Source organism: Trematomus bernacchii, unplaced genomic scaffold (assembly GCF_902827165.1).
Source record: "Trematomus bernacchii unplaced genomic scaffold, fTreBer1.1, whole genome shotgun sequence".
NCBI classification, from domain to species: Eukaryota; Metazoa; Chordata; class Actinopteri; order Perciformes; family Nototheniidae; genus Trematomus; species Trematomus bernacchii.
This window is the reverse complement of record NW_022987699.1, coordinates 224,291-246,831: the sequence shown is the minus strand read 5'-3', so window position 1 is coordinate 246,831 and position 22,541 is coordinate 224,291. Positions and strand designations below refer to the sequence as shown.

Genomic DNA, 22,541 nt, shown 5'->3' with positions numbered 1-22,541 from the left:
CTTGAATGCCCTGACTGTTCACCACTGGTGTAGGGCAGGGACCAGCACCAATGAGCCATTCTGTGCAGTTTGGGATCGGGCTTAATAAACCATTCCCTTTAAGCAGCGTGGCTTTGAGTGGAATATAATATCTAGTGATAGTGCTATGTGTAGGCCTGGGACCAGCCACAATGAGACTTCTGTGCAGTTAAGGCTTGTTTAGGTTGAGCTTCATGTGGTGTGCAGTCAGCCACTGAGAGATGACAGGAGAACACACACAGGTCTACAAGCAAATGCATCATTCTGAGAGATGATGTTCAGAGACACTTTTAATTGAGGGCCTTCTCAATGTACTGCTATCAAGTCAAGCTGGTTGGCAAAGACTGGAAAAGATCTTTATATATCCATTTACCATGCAGTTCATTTACTCTAACTGCCCTGCATCTCAGTGAGCAATCAAGCACTTCTTACAGTTTCTACGTTAGGGAAGACCTTTGTAACAATTTACAACTATATACACTTTTGAAAAGAAGTTGGGTGCAAAAGAAATGTCTTCAGTCATGAGATCATTGACAGATTGTTTTGTCTTCAAACCTTTATTGAACTCAATAAAAAATGTTTACATAGAGTATTAGGAGCTATTAAATGCTGCTCTAAATAAAGCTTTATTAAACTGCATATATGTCACAGCAGTTTGTACACAACAAGTTCAGCCCCGAGGAGATCATTTCACCATTTTACAAAGAAAATAAAGATTTCTGCCAATAAAATAAAGTGTATCTATACAGCACATATCAACAAGGCAATTCAAAAGGCTTTACAAAAACATTAAAATACTTACGACAATGTGCAAAAGAAACATTTAAAAAACACATTTGAATACATTGAAAAACATTTATCAAAAAGTGTGAGACACTTGATTACTGGGAGTTTCTGCAGATATACGGAGCATTATAACTACATGCTGCTCCTCCACGTAAAGGCACAACCAAAGTGTAGCCGCGTCACTACCAACATTTTAACCACACGACTAGACGATATCTCTTGCTACACTCATGTTATGTCCATGTCCCCCGAGACCAGGGACATTACAACAGGACTGGAAGTGGTCTCCTCCTACAGAGAACACAGAGACACTGAGGAGTGATATGAACACAACCCAAACCCAGCATACAGAGGTTCAGTGAATGTGGTTCTGAAGGTGTGGAGGTGGATCAGTGTGTCAGAGGAGACTCTGTAGAAGGAGAGAGAGCCAGCAGGATGATCCAGATACACTGCTACTCTACCAGAGGAGGAGGAGGAGGAGGAGGAGGAGGAGGAGGGGGAGGAGGAGGGGGAGGAGGTGGCGGAGGAGGAGGAGGAGGAGGAGGAGGAGGAGGCGGAGGAGGCGGCGGAGGCGGAGGAGAAGAAGGAGGAGAAGAAGGAAAAGGAAAAGGAGGAGGAGGAGGAGGAGGAGGAGGAGGAGGAGGAGGAGGGGTTGTGTGCTCCTGCGTCTTTGCTATTGTGCCAGACAGAGTAACCTTTATCAGAGCAGATCAGACTCCAGGACTGATCATTCCATCCTAACAGTGACTCTTCACTGTCTCCTCTCCTGCTGATTCCTCTGTAAGTCACTGATATAGAAACCCTTCCTTTCCACTCGACCTCCCAGGAACAGCGATCAGTCAGAGCTTCTCTACACATCAGCTGTTCCCAGAAGTCAAATCTCTCTGGATGATCAGGATATTCCTGCTCCTCCTCCACACATGTCACCTCCCTGTTGCTGTCAGACAGTTTGAGGTATCTTTGCACTGTGTTTGTGTCCAGTGTGAGTTCACAGGAATCTGATGTTAAGAGAAAAACACAGCATCTGTTTATCAGAAAACACATGAGAAGGCTTTTTCCCTTTGTTTTGTTCTGGTGCTGTTTATTATATATTATTTATATTTATTTGTATACATGTGATAATATATATAATCTTGTCAGTAATGTGATAATGAATACATATCTCAACTGAATGTTTTGTCATCATAGTCAACCTAAATCCACACTTACATTTCCTCACATCAGGTTTTAACCTCTGCTCTCCACAATGGTCAAACCTGGAGGAAGAAACAGTCTGAATGATCAAGGACATTTCACAAATCAGTTAAAGGACTGTCAACATTTCAAATGTCATATTAAGGCATAATTTTTAAGTTATCAGAGAATACAATACGCTAAAAGGTGAAAAGATGTTTAATGTTATTATTGAAAAGTCTAAATTAATTTGAAGATGGGTTGAATCGGAGCAAGGAGGTCAAAAGGGCCATTGTTACTTTCTAATTGAGGGATCCAGCGAGATGGTTTCTAGTTTGAATCTGCATGATTGTATCTTATGTTTATGAACAGGTGTTCTCATGTGTGTTACACATTTTAACTTTAATTTAGCAAAAGTTGTTGAGATTTGTCCCTAAACTACACAGGTGTAAACCTTCTGGTGATGCTAGAATGAAGGTCAAAGGATCACTACGGATGAATCTTCTGGAAGCCATTCATGTCTGAGCTTAAATTAAAATATCAACATATTTAGTAACTGTTGAGATTTAACAGTCAGGACATAGAGATAAACATCCCTACACTCTCATTGCGTTTATTGGTTAAATGAGAATTAAGTTTTTGATGTTTCCAATATATTTTTTCATAAACTTTTTTTTAAGGGATCAGTTTGTTTCCTAACTCAGGCTCTGTAGCTTCTCTGGACAGAATTAAGAGAAACAAGAAGTTCTTCATGCTGACGGTCTGTCCATACCTGAGAGTGTGCAGTCTGCAGAGTGGATCCTTCTGTAGAACAGACAGCAGCATCATTCCTGAGTCTCCTGGATGATTGTAGCTCAGGTCCAGCTCTCTCAGATGAGAGGGGTTGGAGCTCCGAGCTGAGGCCAGAGAAGCACAGCCTTTGTTTGTGACCAGACAACCTGACAGACTGAACACACACACACACACACACACACACACACACACACACACACACACACACACACACACACACACACACACACACACACACACACACACACACACACACCACACACACACACACACACACACACACACACACACACACACACACACACACACACACACACACACACACACACACCACACACACACACACACACACACACACACACACACACACACACACACACACACACACACACACACACACACACACACACACACACACACACACACACACACACACACACACACACACACACACACACACACACACACACACACACACACACACACACACACACACACAATTGGTTACTTTAATTAGAGTAGTAGCACAACACACATAATGTTGACTCTGCTCATGGTCACCTTTTACTGATGGCCTAAATTGGAGTTGCCAATCCATTCCAACACACCCTATTTCAATTTGCTTTTCAGAGTGATATGGAATAAATCGTGTGAAATAAAAAACTACATATTTATTCCCATTGGGGCTGCATCATTTAAATAAATAGTTAAGAACAGCATTAATAATTACTGTGTAAAAAAGGAATAATCTTCTCATCTAACCTGAAAGTCTAGAGTAGTGAAAACACAAAAAACCTTGAATACTGGTGCCCCTTAGTCCAAAGAGGCTCTTTAATAAGTCATTTAAATCTTACGGGGTAAACTTAAAATAAATCTTGAATCCTGACCTGAGAGTTTCCAGCTCACAGGGTAGACTCTCTAGTCCAGCACACAGGTTCTTCACTCCTGAATCCTTCAGGTCGTTGTTACTCAGGTCCAGATCTCTCAGTCTAGAGGACTGGGAGCTGAGGACTGAGGACAGAGCTTCACAGCTTCTCTCTGACAGGTTACAGACGCTCAGCCTGAAAGAGGATTTTCATCAGACCAAAAAAACAAGTAATACATGAAAAAGAGAGCTCAGAGGACCCTGACTTTAAACTATTTTAGACCTACCTAATAGTTTCCAGAGAACAGGGTGGACTCTTCAGTCCAGCACACAGGTTCTTCACTCCTGAATCCTGCAGGTCGTTGTTACTCAGGTCCAGCTCTCTCAGACTAGAGGACTGGGAGCTGAGGACTGAGGACAGAGCTTCACAGCTTCTCTCTGACAGCTTACAGCCACTCAGCCTGAAGGATTATTTTAAATAAATACAAAATATTAAGTATTATTTCTCATCTATGACATATAAACAAGTTGGATAATGTTTGTATTCCATTCATCCATCCACTCACACAGCTTTCCTGGAGGCTTTGACCACTGGCAGCAGCCTCAGAAGAGCCTCCTCTGAAGCAGAGTATTTATTCAGGTCAAACACGTCCAGATCTTCTCCTGATGACAGTAAGATGAAAACCAGAGCTGACCACTGAGCAGGAGAGAGACTATCTGTGGAGAGACTTCCTGAACTCAAGGACTGTTGGATCTGCTCCACTAGAGAATAATCATTCAGTTCATTCAGACAGTGGAACAGGTTGATGCTTCTCTCTGGAGACAGATCTTCATCCATCTTCTTCTTGATGTACTGGACTGTTTGGTGATTGGTGTCTGGACGACCTTTTGTCTGTGTCAAAAGGCCTTGTAGGAGTTTCTGATTGGTCTCCAGTGAAAGACCCAGGAGGAAGCGGAGGAACAAGTCCAGGTGTCCGTTTGGACTCTGTAAGGCCTGGTCCACAGCACTCTGGTAGAGATGTGTTAGTGTAGGTTTGTCTCTAAAGACTTTAAACAGCCAGGAGGTTGCTGGTTCTTCTGACAGCAGGTTGACTCCAGAGTTGATGAAGCTCAGATGGACATGAAGAGCAGCCAGAAACTCCTGAACGCTCAGATGGACGAAGCAGAACACCTTGTCCTGGTACAGTCCTCTCTCCTCTCTAAAGACCTGTGTGAACACTCCTGAGTACACTGAGGCTGCTGTGATATCGATGCCACACTCTGTCAGGTCGGACTCATAGAAGATCAGGTTGCCTTTCTGCAGCTGCTCAAAAGCCAGCTTTCCCAGAGACTCCATCATCTTCCTGCTCTCTGGACTCCAGGGTGGATCTGTCTCAGCTCCTCCATCATACTTGATGTTCTTCACTTTGGACTGAACCACCAGGAAGTGGATGTACATCTCAGTCAGGGTCTTGGGCAGCTCTCCTCCCTCTCTGGTTTTCAACACCTCCTCCAGAACTGTAGCAGAGATCCAGCAGAAGACTGGGATGTGGCACATGATGTGGAGGCTTCGTGAGGTCTTGATGTGGGAGATGATGGTGCCGGCCTGCTCCTGATCTCTGAATCTCTTCCTGAAGTACTCCTCCTTCTGTGGGTCAGTGAACCCTCGGACCTCTGTCACCATGTCCACACACTCAAGAGGGATCTGATTGGCTGCTGCAGGTCGTGTGGTTATCCAGAGGCGAGCAGAGGGAAGCAGCTTCCCCCTGATGAGGTTTGTCAGCAGCACATCCACTGAGGTGGACTCTGTGATATCAGTCAGGATCTCAGTGTTGTGGAAGTCCAGAGGAAGTCGACACTCATCCAGACCGTCAAAGATGAACACAACCGGGAACTGATCAAACCTGCAGATTCCTGCGTCTCTGGTTTCAGAGAAGAAGTGATGAACAAGTTCCACCAAGCTGTACTTGTTCTCTCTCACCACATTCAGCTCTCTGAAGGTGAATGGAAATGTGAACTGGATGTCCTGGTTGGCTTTGCCTTCAGCCCAGTCCAGAGTGAACTTCTGTGTTAAGACTGTTTTCCCAATGCCAGCCACGCCCTTTGTCATCACTGCTCTGATTGGTGCATCTCTTCCAGGTGAGGCTTTAAAGAGGTCTTCTTGTCTGATGGTTGTTTCTGGTCTGTCTGGTTTCCTGGATGCTGTTTCAATCTGTCTGACCTCATGTTCATCATTGACCTCTGCAGCCCCCCCCTCTGTGATGTAGAGCTCTGTGTAGATCTGGTTCAGAAGGGTTGGGTTTCCTGCTTTAGCAATGCCCTCAAACACACACTGGAACCTCTCCTTCAGGGTGGATTTGAGTTTACGTCTGCAGACTGCAGCAGCAGTTCCTGAATGGACAAACACAAACCCATTCAGCATATTAATTGAAACAGTCTGCCAATATTTCCAGCCCAGAATATATCACGGATGTGATACAAATTATATTGATGATTGATTCATATTTTATTTTATTTAGAAGTAAAAAATTACACGTTAAACCCTCTTACTGCTCTGCAGACGCTCAGCCAGCTCCTCCTGCTTCATGCTCCTCAGGAAGTGCAGTGTGATGTTCAGAAATGCCTCTCTGCTGCTCCACCTCTGCTCTTCATCCTCACCGTCCAACACCTCCTCATCCTCACTCTGACTCTCTAAGCATTCTGGGTAATCTGAACTCAGAGCCTTCTGGATCTTCTTCAGCTCGTTCTTCACAAAAGTAACAATGTTCTCCTCGAGCAGCTGGAACAGAATGAAATGTAAACTTTAACTGGTTGTCAACATCGGATAGAAACTCTCTGGAATGCTGAGCATCTGCAGGCCTATATTGTCATCTCAGGACAAGAAACACAATTCCCGATAGTGTAATAATATAATTCAGCATGTGCAAAGTAAAAGTGTAGAAAAGGCTTAGTATTGGATACAATTTACCGTAGCAAAAACCAGGAGGCAGTATCATCATTATTAGACGTGTTATCAGTGAAATATACCAATCTATAACTTTATAGTGCAGTGTTTGTCATAAAGTGCATAGAGCCATCTTGTAAGACAGTGCGATGTATGGTTAAACCTTTTTATGACTGATGCATGTTATATATTGTTGTGATTTTAATGTTGTTGTCCGCTATCATGACGATGAACTCTTGTTGTGTATAAATATTTGCATGCTTCCTTTACCTTCTCCACGAACTGTCATAACAAAGACACACAGATGCGAACCAGACCTTCCTCCTCTCGCCCTGGTGAAGCTGCCTCCGACCATCGTTGTTGTTTCAACGCTCTCTAAATCTCCAAACTAAGGGAAGTGGTAATTTCCTCCTTATTGAGCTTGTGTTTTGTCACTGAAGTAAGTATCCTGAGTCCCCTTTCTGTGTACCGAGGGTTCCGTGGCGAGAGGGCGACGGTAGAGTGGCAGTGGCGATAATATTTTGGCTGGCTGGCTACGTGGAATATCTGGCACTGGATTTCCCGGACTGGACCGAAACAGTGGCCACACTCTATCGACAGCCCCGCTGAAGCACGCCCTTTCCCTTGCGCAAGGGAAAACGCGGAGCGGGTTTTTCCATATAAACTGCACTGGACTTTTAGTATTTGAAACCATTCACCTGAACTATTGCTTGACGCATTGAACATTATAACTGTGTCTTATTTAAATATTTATTTACCTCTTAAGCCCTGAGCCTGTTTTTCAGGTCTCAGGCTCGAAAATGACATTCCCAGAACAAATGACCATATCTTCCCTTCTAAAAGGGTTAAATTAATAATCTTTATTTTCAAAGTAATGATAAACCTGTGAGTTGGATGTAGAAAAGTCAGAATCAATATAGATGTTTTTTATTTTAAAGAAAAGTCAGATTTTACATAGTAAAAAACTGTAAATTATAGTGTCCGTCCAAAAATTTTTTTTTACTTATAGTGAAAACTACCCTTGGATGATGGGTTAGTAGACTAAAAGCTTTAGGAATCCAAAGTACAACATATAATAAGTACCCTGTATCAAGATTGATGCAAAACAAGTGACATTTGACCTTTTTAGAGAGATTTAGCCAAAAAACCCCACTTCTGGGGTCATTTGGGTGGATTTGACCTATCTCTGGCCCCCCTTGCTCGATTTTGATGAATGAAATCTCTTTATAACCGCTAGAGCCAATGGAATCGAGGGGAAGTTACGTTACGTACACCAAAACGTTAACAAATAAGGAGTGAGAGTGACACATGACCAAAACCGGAAGCTGCATACACTCTGGTGGCTACCATTAGCAGCTAACTTTTCCGCTCCGATTTTTACATAAAAAATGGAATTATGGATTATAAATAATTTTTTAAAAGGCACAGGTACATTATCAACCTATGGATCAACAGTTGTAGCATTTTTTTTTTTCATTTTAATGCCATTGAACACGTCTTTTGACCTAATTGACAGCTACGGTGAGACGATCTGCCGTAAAAGCTCCGTAAAGGTACGTGTTGTGATGTCTGTGTTTGCTTCCCCTGACGCAAGTTCGGATCGCTCAGTGATGATACTATACCTAAATAATCAGTGGAGTCTCAGCTTTAATCGGCTATATTGTATGTGCAGCTACGATAAGTAATAAGGGTATTTTTATCTTGAATTGTGTGCCGCAGTGCGTTAGAATTTTTTCGCTCAGGGGTCATTTAGACGCTTCTTATGAGACTTGTGTTTTGTTTTGGTAAAAATGGTTCATATCTTCAGTTAGCTGAGATTCTTCCCGTTAATCTGGTGCTACACATTAAAAGTTTCATAAATGTTAAGAAGCCCTGAGACATTATCTCAAAAAGAAACGGTGGGAGGGGTCCAATGGGGGGACCGCCGTGCTTAAGAGGTTAACAAGGTGTTTTAAAGTTTTTTGTCATAAAGACAAATCATTGTATACATTCATTTGGTGTCATTCTCGCTGTGTTGGTGTGGCCGGGAATATGAACCTTTTAGATACATTTGATGTTAACAGGCTATTCTAGTCCGTTACATGTTCACCGTTCATTAACATCTGACTGGCCTCGCAACTTCCGTTGGGAAGCCAAAATGGCAATTGTTGATAGTGAGAAGTTTCGAGCGGTCCACACTCTACTCAACTTTTTACTGAGTATACTTTGCATACTTATGCACTCAAAACAGCAATTGTAACTTCAGAAGTATGCAAATTATTTAAGGATTAGGGAGACCGTATGGGCTGTTGTGGTCAGTAGGAGTAGCTGTACACCCACTCACCATCAATATGGAGTCCAGGTGAGTTTGATGCTGCTGGGCAGACGGACCACCAGGACCCTCTGATCTCTGCTGATGAACTCTGTGGAGCAAAGAGGAGGATTGTAAAGCAAATACAGAAACTAAGAGTTACATGTGCTGTGTTAGAAGATCCTCCTTCAAACCGGACATACAGCTTAAACAAAGATGTCCATGGTCATTTGATTAAAGTAAAATACCATTTCAGAATAATGTAGTGTGCAGTGGACTGGTCTCAGATGGTGGATCCTTATAGAAACACAATCACTGATGAAAGTGTAATAAAGAATGATTAAACTTGTTTGTCTCTACAGACAGCAGTTATTGGGCCTTGGGGTTTGGGCGCCCTATTGTATGAAGACTTGCTGGCGGCTGTTTCCTGAGGCTCTCTTCATCAGCTGGGTTAAGAGATGACCCCTTTCTTACTTCTTAATATGCATAAAGAAAGGTTGTAAACATTCTCTCCTTCAGATACTGATAGGACTCAATATATGCCATGAGTCAGAGAGAAAACATCTGACTGACAAATAATAATAATAATAATAATGATAATAATAACAATGCATTTTATTTGGAGGTGCCTTTCAAGACACCAAAGAACACTTTACACTGCATCAAAGAAACACTCAACAAGTAAAAACAGCAACATATCAAATTCAGGCTGGGCAGACAGAAAAAGAGACATGAATGAAAAGCAGACGGGGACAGGAAGTAGCATTGATAAACAAACCAGACTAAAGTGAGTAGGCTGATCCGAACAGGACAGTTTTGAATGTGGTGATTGTGTCAGACTGTCGGAAGTGCAATAAATCTTCAGTGTCTGACATCAGTTTGAAGCTCTGCTGTGTTCTCCTTGTGGTTCAGTTCTTTGCTTCAAGAACTCCTTTACAATGTGCAGGAAATAAAATGCAGCCGAGAATGATGTAGAAATAATAAAGTTTTAAAAGCGAACAACAAAAATAACTTTAATTCATACCTTGGTCCATCACTATGCTCTCCATCTTTAAACCCAATAGGTCGAGGCATAGACCAGTCACTCTTCATGGACACACAGCTGGGTCCAGGAGGGTCTGGTCTCTCATGGTGGATCCTGATAGAAACACAATCACTGATGAATGTTCAGAAGATAAAACTTTGTTGATAATTATGTTGAATTTCAAGCGTTTTAATAGAGAAAAAGAAAAATGACTCTTGCTTTAAATTCTTACTCTGGACTATCATCATGCTCTCCCTCTTTAAACGTAATAAATCGAGGCGTAGAGTTTCCACTCTTCATGGACACACAGCTGGGTCCAGGTCCAGGAGAGTCTGGTCCCTCATGGTGGATCCTGATAGGATCAAAAACATGATGAATGCAAAGGTGCACTGAAACTCTGCTGAACATGAAGCTGACTTTTGAATATGTTAATACTGATAAGATAAATAGTAACTTTGGATCAGTGGTTTCCATCTTGCAGGTTGGCAGGTTCAAACGTCCTCTGTAGATTCCTGGTGGATCTGTTGTGGTGTCGTACCTAAACACAAACACAACAACATGCTCATTACTGCTCCTTCCTCTCTGTCACACACTGGATCTGGGAATGAACAAGAAGGGAGTCTGTGTGAGCTTATACTAAATCAAACACAATGTATTTATCTATGGAGATTTACAATGAACTGTGTTTATCAGCAATATCAAGAATGAGAGAAGTTAATGGACGAGCGGCATATCTGCTGTGGAGGTTAGGGTTAGGGTTAGGGTTAGGGTAAGGGTTAGGGTTAGGGTTAGGGTTAGGGTTAGGGTTAGGAAATGATATACTTTTTATTTTTCCTCTTCATAAGTTCTGCCACTGCAGTTACAAAGTCTGTTCTCTTGCATGCAATAGGCATTCAATTGGGACATACTACCCACTTGTTTATCCAATGCAAAGGATTGTGGGTCAGAATAGCCAGAAAAGCATGCTGGTTTACAAACTACAAAATGCAACCAGCTGCAGTTGAACATCCTGGTATTCTGGAGTCCTGGAACGGATGCAGGGACCCCAACACGTGCTGCACAGCCCCCAGATTCACCCAGAAAAACTCTATGTTGAACATATAGGTGTTAGGTTGTCTCAATGTGTTAAAGTGCACCCACAATGAACTGACTTGGAGAGGAGAGGATTTCAGATACAAAGTCCAGCTGACATGAGACTCCACTGGAGCGTCTCTGTATGCAGTATCATCAAAGACATGAAGACCCTATACCCACAGTGACTGTGAAGAGACCACAAAGGATATTTTATAACCTGCCTGGTATGTGTACGCTTCAAAGATAAAGAAATGAAAACACCTCAGTCCCGTTGATCCGAGCCGTCAGTCTGGTTCTTACATTTCCTCCCAGCACTAAGGATGCTTACTCAGATTACAATCAAACTGCTGCCAAAAACTGTCACCTTTACAAGGAAGTCTTTCTTAAAAAACATTCTCCACAAAACTTTAGAATAGATATTTAGCAGCAAGAAATATTTAAACGGTGATACAGAACAAGTGATCCTGATGATCAAACATTTACAGGTTCCTCTGGTAGGATTCTCACCTGATGAGTTTTAGGAATGAAAAATACTTTGTCAGGTTAGGTGTTACATCTTGCTTAGAATTATCCTCAAATGTATAATCCCACATTTCCAAAAAGCATTTAAATCATATTCTTACCTTCTGAATGTCCTTCAGGTCAATTGAAACACCTTCATGCTTCATGTATCTCTGCTCATCTCATCCTCATCAGTCCTGTGTCTGCCTGCATCTGATCTGAGGACGCCGTCACACCCTCATAACTTCAGAGCATCAAAACACATCAGTCACAAGAAACCTGTCCAACAAGCACAAGAAACCAGTCAACTTGAGATATGGTGTAGTTCTACTAGCTGTCCACTAGATGGTGGTAACTGATCATCCAATTAAATAAAGCTCAGCACTAATTTACAAATGTTATCTCTGACAGTTGACGTGATCTCATTAGCATCCTAGTGTAGCTGTGATGAAGAGTTTTACACAGACGTACAGTATTGACTGATCTCCTTCCTCTCTGCGGACGCCTGGAGACACAGATATGTTGTTTTATTAGGATTCCAGGTTAAAGTCAAGAAAATTGTAACTATGGATCCTACACCAATAACACAATTAATCAATGTTATTTTTAATCACACTTTTCATTTTAATAAACAAAACTCAAAGTGCTGCAGAGTAAAACAATCTGAATAAAAACATTAACACATTAGGTAGAGAGGGCAACAAGAGGATGGTTAAAGTTCTAGCAAAAGGCTTTGTTAGAAAAAAACTATTTTAGGCCTTTCAAGTACATAAGCTTCAAATAAGATAAACCATTTTGAGTGATACAGACAAAAATGTTTTTTTTTTATTGTTATTTTGATTGGCCAAGTTGGACATTGCGAGTTTTAGTATTTATTTATGAACAAATTATATTTGGATTAAGTTTTAGTTTGACACATGTGCTCTACACTCTGTTATACCTATTTTTAAGTGTAGTATGTTGGACTTTTCTACTGTTCTTGTTTCCCTAAAAGGTGGAGTCTCTAACTGAAGGATGTGCACAGGTCTATGCAAATGCTATGATTAAAAAGGCGTCAAAAACACAAGACATCAAATGATAATAAACAACAGGACTGATCACCGTGGAATTCCCCTGGAAACCAACATCAGAAACAACAACAGAGCCGACTGAGCCGCCTGCAGCGTCTTGGCCAAATAGTTGTGTCGCACACACATTGCAGTGACAACAGCAAGTTATCAAGTACTTTCTGCTCATACCGTCAGATGATATAACTGGCCTTTTAGAATGGCCACGTTAAATACTGGATTCTGATTGGTGGGTCTGTTATCTCTGTTTAGTAGTTAGTTGCTCAGGATGCTCTGATCAAGGGACCCTGTGCTGTCATATCGATCCGGTCAGTTTAACTTAGTTTAAAGACATTTGAACTATCAGAAAACACCATATACTTTGTGAATTTGATATTTTAAAGTAAATAAACAGAGAAGAAGAACACTAGTGTTTAAAGGGAATGGGCTCTGGCTGTATTTAGAGACTGGTTGATGGGAAATACAATTTAAACAGACTTGGACAGTTACTGGAAACCTGGATCAGTGCTGCTGTAATTTTAAGTTACGTTGCTGCAGTTCAGACGCTGATACTAGAACAGAAGACGGAGCCCTCCACTAACATATCTCATGCTATCACAAACATCCCATCAGAAAACTCAATGCTCCATCAAACAGTTTCAGATACAAAGTCCAGCTAACATGAGACTCCACTGGAGCGTCTCTGACTGCAGTATCAGTAAAGACATGAAGACCCTAAACACGCAGTGAATGTGAGGAGACCTCAAAGGTGTTATATCACATCTGCTATGTTTACTCTGCTATGTTGAACTTTTTATTTTTTTAAAACATGTTGTTCACGTTGATCGGAGCTGTTGGACCGGATCAGTCACTGCCTGCATTTCTCACTGCTGATGATATCTCAGATTACAATCAACCTGCTGCCAAAAGCTGCTGGCACCATTACAAGGAAGTCTTTCTAAAATCATTCTTTAACTGCGAGGGACATTCTCCACAATACTTTATAGATATATAGAATCAGTCCTGTCCAGTTAAACAGTGATACAGAACAATGTGATCAAAGTGATCCTGATGATCAAACATTTACAGATTTCTCTGATAGGATTCTCATCAATGAACTGAGTTTTAGTCAACACAACTCTGTGGTTAGTTTAGGTAACTACTTGGTTGTTTTTATCCCCAAATGTATAATCCCACATTTTTCTCACCTGTTGAATTCTCTTCAGGTCAATTTAGACGCCTGCATATGTGGAAGAAGTTCTGCTCATTTCTTCCTCATCAGTCCTGTGTCTGCGTGCATCTGATCTGAGGACGCAGACACACCCTCATAACTTCAGAGTGTAACAACACATCAGAGTCACGTGAGAACAGGTCCAACAAGAGCAAGAAACCAGTGAGAGGTGATGTAGTTCTACTAGCTGTCCACTAGATGGGACTAACTGACAATCTAATGAAACACAGTCAGCAGTGACATTGAGCTGTGATGAAGCAGCCGTGTTTTGATTGATTGATTGAAAAGTTTATTAACAGCTTGTATATTGGGTACAGTACAGTACAGCTCAAAACATACAATTGTTAAGGGGATGCAGACCAGAGAAAGACTTTCGTCTTGTTTACATCAGGGTTGATCATGTTGATCATGTGTGTATCTGTCTGATTAGAAACATATAGGATTCTTTTAAACACACCAGCTAGCAAAAACATTAGCAACAATAAATAGCTCTAACACCATTTACGACTCATTCAGGTTAGGACATGTTACTGCTACCTGTTGGGAGAAATAGCTTGTGAAAGAAGAACAGATGGTGAACTTGAAATGCTCACTCAGCATGATAACATGTTCCATGACACTCCACTCTTCTGATCATATCACATATTGATCACAAATATAGAAGTACTACATTTTATCGTTGGCATCAAAATTCACAAGGATTCAATTTAATACATCTCAGTGTATGAGAGAAGACAAAACACATTATGCTATATTGCAGTCACTTGGGTATATAATATGAGCAAGCTATGTGAAGGAAATAAAACAAAACAAAATATATTTACGCAGATGAATCATCATCAAAGTCAGAACTGGAGTAAAAGGATGAGGAGTAGAAAATGTCAGGTTCAATCTTCAGGGGTTGATCGGCTAACAAAGTGTTTGATACTGATTTGTCGATAGTTTTCATAACAAGTCCTCTAACACAGGGAATAATGCAACAGCCACACAGAGCCAACAGTCCCATGACAGTGATTAGAGAGGTGATAATAGCTAAAATCACCTCTTTCCATTTATGCCATCAAACCAGCCTGTGAGTGAAGTTTCTAGCCAGAGTGTTCAGCTAACTCTGAGTGACCGAAGCCCTGCTGAAGCTTTAGTGACAGATCCATCTAACAGTGTTGTTGGGGATAAATGTACAGCAAGCATCACGGACAGATCACAAACACCTCCTTCCTCAGCAGGAGCATGTCTGGTGCCATTCTGTTCTGTGGGAGGGAGCATCGAACTGATCAGCTGATCCTTTAATAGCATCATGAGTGTAATTAACGATTGCTGATTGTTATAAATATCATTTATCATATCAACATTTGTATTAATAGTTACCCAAAAGAAGAGTGATTAGAGTCTCGCCAATATCTGATGTCTTTAAACTCCTCTGGCACTCCCCTAGGCCTATGCATGCATGTAATCTCTGTCGTCGAAAGAGGTCAACGGTGCATCCCTTTTCTCTCTGGAGGGTTTGAAATTCGGATCTTTAATTGTACCTGAGATATGTGTTATCCTATGTATTACCTGCTGCTGTTTTATGCCTTTTATTCTACATTTTATAGTTGTACTTTGAATTGTGTCCTGTGTACTGTACTGTAAAGCACTTTGTACATCGTGTTGAGCAGGGTGCTATATAAATAAAGTTGTACTTACTTACTTACTTACCTCTCATCACAGGCATAATTAACATCACTGGGGTACATGTACCCAACCAACTACTTGGGAATATCAAAAACAAACAGAGTGACGTGAAAACCTGTGTAACCGGTGTCAGAAACCCAGTCAGTGTTAGTGTAACGTCCGAGGTGTTAAGGCTTCAAGAATACTTCTGTGTAACAAAAACTCAGGAACTTAGTACTTTTTGGAGCGTCACAGATGCCTCCGTTTATTTATCGTCGAGTCACACCCCACTCTTCCTCTCACCCCTCCAGGACAGACTGCGCATGCTCACAACACATGACCTCTCAACCCAATGCTTACATGCGTCCCCCCTTACTGAAAGAAATGTCCCCATTTCCACACACATGGTGAGAACACAACAAACATAAAAAAACAAAAAAACAATACAACCACGAAAAACCCCAAAAACATAACAAACTACACACCACTCCGCAGAATAATACATGCAGGCATGACGTACATTTGAAGAAAAAAAATCTTTGAATGAAAACAATGACAAACAAAACACATCCACAGCCCAAATAAAACATCAAACGGCTTGTTCGAGCTCAGGGGAATCACCAGCCCCAGAACCCGGCCCAAGATCACAGCCACTTTCCCCATCGGAAAACCTCAAGCGTCCAGAGCTCTGTGGGGAGACTGCATCTTGCAACGGAAGAGGCTGAGAAAGGTTTAAGAGAGACCTTGATGGTCCCTCCAAGGGAAAGGCTACCGGCAGGTTGTATCGCCGTAGTCTGTCGTAATGGACAGTTTGGAGAGAGGCTTCATCCCCAAACGGGCTACTTAGTTGGTACGTGACCCCCACTTCATCACCCCTATCCATTCGCCTCTGCACCAGATAAGGCCCCTTCCAGTGGGGAGCCAGCTTACGGCGGCTCTCAGTGGGATCATTTAACCACACCAAATCCCCGACTTCATACGGGTCGTGCCTCACTCTGGCGTCATAGTACGACTTCTGTTTGCTGCTTGCAGCAAAATTGTTATCCCTTGTCTGATCAAACGCCGTGTCCAAGCGTCTGAGAAGGGAACCAGCAAAGTCTTCCCGGGGACCCTGCACCAGATCATCCCGCTTTGGACCCAGTAAAACATCCACCGGAGTCCTGGCCTCCCTGCCATGCGTGAGAAAATACGGCGTGAAGCCTGTGCTGGAATGTACACTGGTATTGTACGCAAATGCGACCTGTGACAGAAAAGAGTCCCACTCCCCCTCACATGATAGAAGAGATTTCGCCAACTGATCGATAAGTGTCCTATTAAACCTCTCTACCATGCCATCAGACTTCGGATTGTAAGGCGTGGTGTGCGTCTTCTTCACACCTAACACGCCGCACAAATGCCTCACAACATCTGATTCGAACTGTCTGCCCATATCAGTGTGCAGAGTTTCCATTACCCCATGCTCCAAGATGTAGTTCTGGAAGAGACACTCCGCGACCGTCGGGGCTTTTTGATCGGGGATGATGACAGATTTACAAATTTTGTGAAATAGTCCTCAACAACCAACACATACCGGTTGCCTTTTGATGTGACCGGCAACTCCAGTATGTCAGCCGCCACACGCTGGAAAGGTCTAACTGCATGTGAAGTTCTCATGGGGGCATGGTGTTTAGGCACCGGGGACTTCCTTCTAAGTATTTATTTATGAACAAATTATATTTGGATTAAGTTTTAGTTTGACACATGTGCTCTACACTCTGTTATACCTATTTTTAAGTGTAGTATGTTGGACTTTTCTACTGTTCTTGTTTCCCTAAAAGGTGGAGTCTCTAACTGAAGGATGTGCACAGGTCTATGCAAATGCTATGATTAAAAAGGCGTCAAAAACACAAGACATCAAATGATAATAAACAACAGGACTGATCACCGTGGAATTCCCCTGGAAACCAACATCAGAAACAACAACAGAGCCGACTGAGCCGCCTGCAGCGTCTTGGCCAAATAGTTGTGTCGCACACACATTGCAGTGACAACAGCAAGTTATCAAGTACTTTCTGCTCATACCGTCAGATGATATAACTGGCCTTTTAGAATGGCCACGTTAAATACTGGATTCTGATTGGTGGGTCTGTTATCTCTGTATAGTAGTTAGTTGCTAAGGATGCTCTGATCAAGGGACCCTGTGCTGTCATATCGATCCGGTCAGTTTAACTTAGTTTAAAGACATTTGAACTGTCAGAAAACACCATGCAGTGGCGGCCGGTCCATAGGGGCGCTAGGGGCGCCGCCCCACCTCTTCCCATATTGAAAAAAATAAAAATAAATAATAATTAAAATTAAAATTAAAAAAAATATATATGTTTAAAAAAAAATATATGTTTTTATTTTTATTTTTAATGAACTAGGTAAATATTATATAATTGGTATCAGTAAAATGTATAATCTACAATAAAATCTCGTTTAAAATTGTGTTACGATGTCTAAAGTTACTGATAAGTCACATGTTTCCTGCCTGGCCTTGCCCATGCACCTTCTCTCGTCTGGGCGCTAAGAGAGGAGCCTTCAACCAGTGCAGCAGCAGCCACTAGCAGCTGACTGTTGCTATCTGTAACGTGTAAACTATGCCGCGAAAATATAATTTCAGCCAATCAGCGTCGTCAAAGATGACGGTCACCGGGCGCCAATGTCAGCGCCCAGTGCAGTCTGTGAGTAGTTTGGACAGTGACTCGTATCCGATTGACGCAGTAGTTGATGAGGATGGCTTCGTGTGCAGGTGGAGTCTCCGGACCTCGGTCCGCGCCTAATTCTGTTCATGAGCTAATCTCCAATCCTTTCGAAAGGAGAAGTTTGGCAGATAAATTGTTGCTTAAAGACCTTGCACCGGACCAACCCGATTTGAATATATCGCAGCAATCTCGTGAAAAAGACAAAATTTATACACGAGGCTTCACAAGTAGCTGGTACACAAGAAAGGCTTGGCTAGCTGGATGCAAACAGGTAAATGCTGTCTTTTGTTTCCCATGCTTGGATATCACTTTATATGTAGAGAGGAGGTTTCCCATGGTTGTTAGAAGTTTATTAATAAGTGGGCATTTATCACAGAAGTGATTGTTCTGTCTCCACGTTTGTTGCATTGTCTGTGATGTATTTTCCAACGGTTATAGCTCCTGTTCTGTCCCAGCAACACTACACGGTTTGCAGCTCCACCACATTTTTGGTTTATCTTCGGTGTCGCTTAAAATCTGCTTCCCATCGGACTAAAACCTCCACGTAATCTGAAGACAGATACTTGAAGTTATTTAAACCTTTTGCAAACTTTATGTTCTTTCTTGCTCTAGCCTTGCCAGTTACATTGTACATAACACATATATTATCATTATGCTAACTGGTTGTTCGTGTTAGACGATGTAGCTTTTTCATTTCTGAGTTATTGCTATATGTAAATAAGCCTGTTTGTAAATAATCCTCAGAGAAACAAAGAAAAAACACAATTTATGACATTTTGTGCTGTGGTTATTTTTTTTAAATTGCATTTATTCACAGTTCAGTTTGAAATGCTGTAGTGACTTGTATTGAACCACTTAAATATTTATAATTAATGCTACTGAAAAGATGCTATTAATTTTATATCTCACATGCAGTTCACTGTAAAGCTACTTGGTGAAGGTGTTGGTTCATAAAACATGAACAGTTTTAAGAAAGAAAAAAACAGACCAGTTCTGAGAACACAAATTCCTGGTAAAGTAGTAGATGTTCAGGTTGATAAATAATATTTTCCACACTGAAGATTATGGAGGTATTGATCAGTCTTCTCATATTTTTAAGCCTCGATTTCTCCTTTCCCCCCCCCTCTAACATCACCAGAAGTCATCATTTAAGGGGTCATTTCTCGAAAAAAATTGCTGCAGTTCAGACGCTGATACTAGAACAGAAGACGGAGCCCTCCACTAACATATCTCATGCTATCACAAACATCCCATCAGAAAACTCAACGCTCCATCAAACAGTTTCAGATACAAAGTCCAGCTAACATGAGACTCCACTGGAGTGTCTCTGACTGCAGTATCAGTAAAGACATGAAGGCCCTAAACACGCAGTGAATGTGGAGAGACCTCAAAGAGGTTTTACATCATTCCTGGTATGTTTACTCTTCAAAGATTAAAATAAACAAAAGCACCTCAGTCACGTGGATCCGGGTTAGACACTCCCTCACAGCACTGATGAGCTCAGATTACAATCAAACTGCTGCCAAAAACTGGCACCATTACAAGGAAGTCTTTCTAAAATCATTCTTTAACTCCGAGGGACATTCTCCACAATACTTAATAGATATATAGAATCAGCATCAAGAAACATCAGTCCTGTCCAGCTAAACAGTGATACAGAACAATGTGATCAAAGTGATCCTGATGATCAAACATTTACAGATTCCTCTGGTAGGATTCTCATCAATGAACTGAGTTTTAGTCAACACAACTCTGTGGTTAGCTTAGGTAACTACTTGGTTGTTTTCATCCCCAAATGTATAATCCCACATTTTTAAAATCATATTCTCACCTGTTGAATGTCCTTCAGGTCAATGTAGACGCCTGCATGTGTGGAAGAAACTCTGCTCATGTCTTCCTCTTCAGTCCTGTGTCTGCGTGCATCTGATCTGAGGACGCAGTCACACCCTCATAACTTCAGAGTGTAACAACACATCAGAGTCACGTGAGAACAGGTCCAACAAGAGCAAGAAACCAGTGAGAGGTGATGTAGTTCTACTAGCTGTCCACTAGATGGGGCTAACTGACAATCTAATGAAACACAGTCAGCAGTGACATTGAGATGTGATGAAGCAGCCGTGTTGATCATGTGTGTATCTGTCTGATTAGAAACATATAGGATTCTTTTAAACACACCAGCTAGCAAAAACATCAGCAACAAATAGCTCTAACACCATTTACGACTCATTTAGGTTAGGACATGTTACTGCTACCTGTTGGGAGAAATAGCTTGTAAAAGAAGAACAGATGGTGAACCTTAAATGCTCACTCAGCATGATAACATGTTCCATTACACTCCACTCTTCTGATCATATTACATATTGATCACAAATATAGAAGTACTACATTTTATCGTTGGCATCAAAATTCACAAGGATTCAATTTAATACATCTCAGTGTATGAGAGAAGAGAAAACACATTATGCTATATTGCAGTCACTTGGGTATATAATATGAGCAAGCTATGTGAAGGAAATAAAACAAAACAAAATATATTTACGCAGATGTTTCATCATCAAAGTCAGAACTGTAAGAGGATGAGGAGTAGAAAATGTCAGCTTCAGTCTTCAGAGGTTGATAGGCTAACAAAGTGTTTGATACTGATTTGTCGATAGTTTTCATAACAAGTCCTCTAACACAGGGAATAATGCAACAGCCACACAGAGCCAACAGTCCTGTGACAGTGATTAGTGAGGTGAGAATAGCTAAAGTCACTGCTTTCCATTTAGCATGCCATCAAACCAGCCTGTAGGTGAAGTTTCTAGCCAGAGTGCTAACTCTTCTCTGAGTGACCGAAGCCCTGCTGAAGCTTTAGTGACGGATCCATCTAACAGTGTTGTTGGGGATAAATGTACAGCAAGCATCACGGACAGATCACAAACACCTCCTTCCTCAGCCAGGAGCATGTCTGGTGCCATTCTGTTCTGCGGGAGGTAGCATCGAACTGATCAGCTGATCCTTTAATAGCATCATGAGTGTAATTAACGATTGCTGATTGTTATAAATATCATTTATCATATCAACATTTGTATTAATATTTAGCCAAAAGAAGAGTGATTAGAGTCTCGCCAATATCTGATGTCTTTAAACTCCTCTGGCACTCCCCTAGGCCTATGCATGCATGTAATCTCTGTCGTCGAAAGAGGCTAACGGTGCATCCCTTTTCTCTCGGGAGGGTTTGAAATTCGGATCTTTAATTTGACCTGAGGTCCTCTGAGCAAGGCCTTCTAAGGGTGCCCCGAACCAGGCTAAAGACTAAGGGGGACCGTGCCTTTGAGGTGGTGGCCCCAAGGCTTTGGAACAAACTCCCCCAGAAAATAAAAGCCTCTGCCTCAATAGAGATTTTTAAGGGGACCCACCTCTTCCGTCAGGCCTTTGGGGCATCGGAGGAGGTGAGTTAGTAGCTCTCTTTCACTGGTGTTTTATCGTATGTGTTATCCTATGTATTACCTGCTGCTGTTTTATGCCTTTTATTCTACATTTTATAGTTGTACTTTGAATTGTGTCCTGTGTACAGTACTGTAAAGCACTTTGTACATCGTGTTGAGCAGGGTGCTATATAAATAAAGTTTTACTTACTTACTTACCTCTCATCACAGGCATAATTAACATCACTGGGGTACATGTACTCAACCAATTACTGGGGAGTATCAAAACAAACAGAGTGACGTGAAAACCTGTGTAACCGGTGTCAGAAACCCAGTCAGTGTTAGTGGTGATGCAGTTCCAATAGCTGCCCACTAGATGGTTCTAAATGACTTCGAATTGTGATCTCTTATTTCAGACAAGTGGAAAGAAAACATCCAAAGTTGACATTTACTTTTTATTTTATTTATAATTTTCTATCTTTGTGTTTGTAAATTTTTCCTAAAGTCACCAAAAGTTAGAATATCATAAAGCCTCATTTGCATATTCAATCATAACATTAAAATAATTGTCTTGTCCTGTCTCTTTGTTTGATTTCAGGTGATCCAGGTCTTCAGCTAGTGTTGTCAGAACAGTAGAATGTGCAGCACTTAGATTGTAATCTTAGTTTCCTGTCATCTGTGAAAAATGAAGGAAGTGTCAGAACAGGTCTTAAAAACTGATCAATGTGACTGAGGGACTATTATTTTTCAACACCTAATGTAACGTGCAGGCATTAAGTGTTCAGGGTTCAAATACTGCTATCTGTTACGAAATGGCATTCCTCAATTAGTCCCAAAACAAAGGAGTGTCCTTACGTAGATTGAAAACAGAACTAAATTGCTCAAAATGTTCCTTTTAAATGACCAAGTCTCTCCTTTTAACTTCTGTCATAATTTAAGGATTTAAAAACACAGATTTTAATTTATCTTTGCCACCATAAATCCCCTAAAACCATTTTAGAATATGTGGGTGAAATACAAAAATATGGTTGTATTGTA

General features: G+C 41.4%; 1 protein-coding gene across 1 annotated transcript; it reads right to left on the bottom strand.

Moving 5' to 3' along the window:
• Positions 1–1,032: 1,032 nt before the first annotated feature.
• Positions 1,033–20,020, bottom strand: LOC117490055 (NACHT, LRR and PYD domains-containing protein 3-like). The gene is made up of 15 exons (XM_034139646.1): positions 19,928–20,020; positions 13,701–13,797; positions 11,569–11,725; positions 10,326–10,409; positions 10,104–10,223; positions 9,872–9,985; positions 8,881–8,959; positions 6,164–6,392; positions 4,201–6,004; positions 3,922–4,095; positions 3,657–3,830; positions 2,750–2,923; positions 2,014–2,060; positions 1,360–1,802; positions 1,033–1,095 (listed from the first exon to the last, which is right to left on the bottom strand). The coding sequence occupies exons 4-15, from the start codon at positions 10,343–10,345 to the stop codon at positions 1,033–1,035; spliced, it is 3,441 nt and encodes a 1,146-aa protein (XP_033995537.1). The 5' UTR covers positions 10,346–10,409; positions 11,569–11,725; positions 13,701–13,797; positions 19,928–20,020.
• Positions 20,021–22,541: the final 2,521 nt, after the last annotated feature.

Bases quoted from the DNA above. Each gene is read 5' to 3' on its own strand.
- LOC117490055 (XM_034139646.1), bottom strand. From the start codon at position 10,345: ATGGAAACCACTGATCCAAA. The intron at 3,831-3,921 runs GTAGGTCTAAAA...ATCCTCTTTCAG, and splicing joins TGTTCTCTGGAAACTATTAG to GCTGAGCGTCTGTAACCTGT. The intron at 2,061-2,749 runs GTATGGACAGAC...TTCTTCCTCCAG, and splicing joins TGCAGACTGCACACTCTCAG to GTTTGACCATTGTGGAGAGC.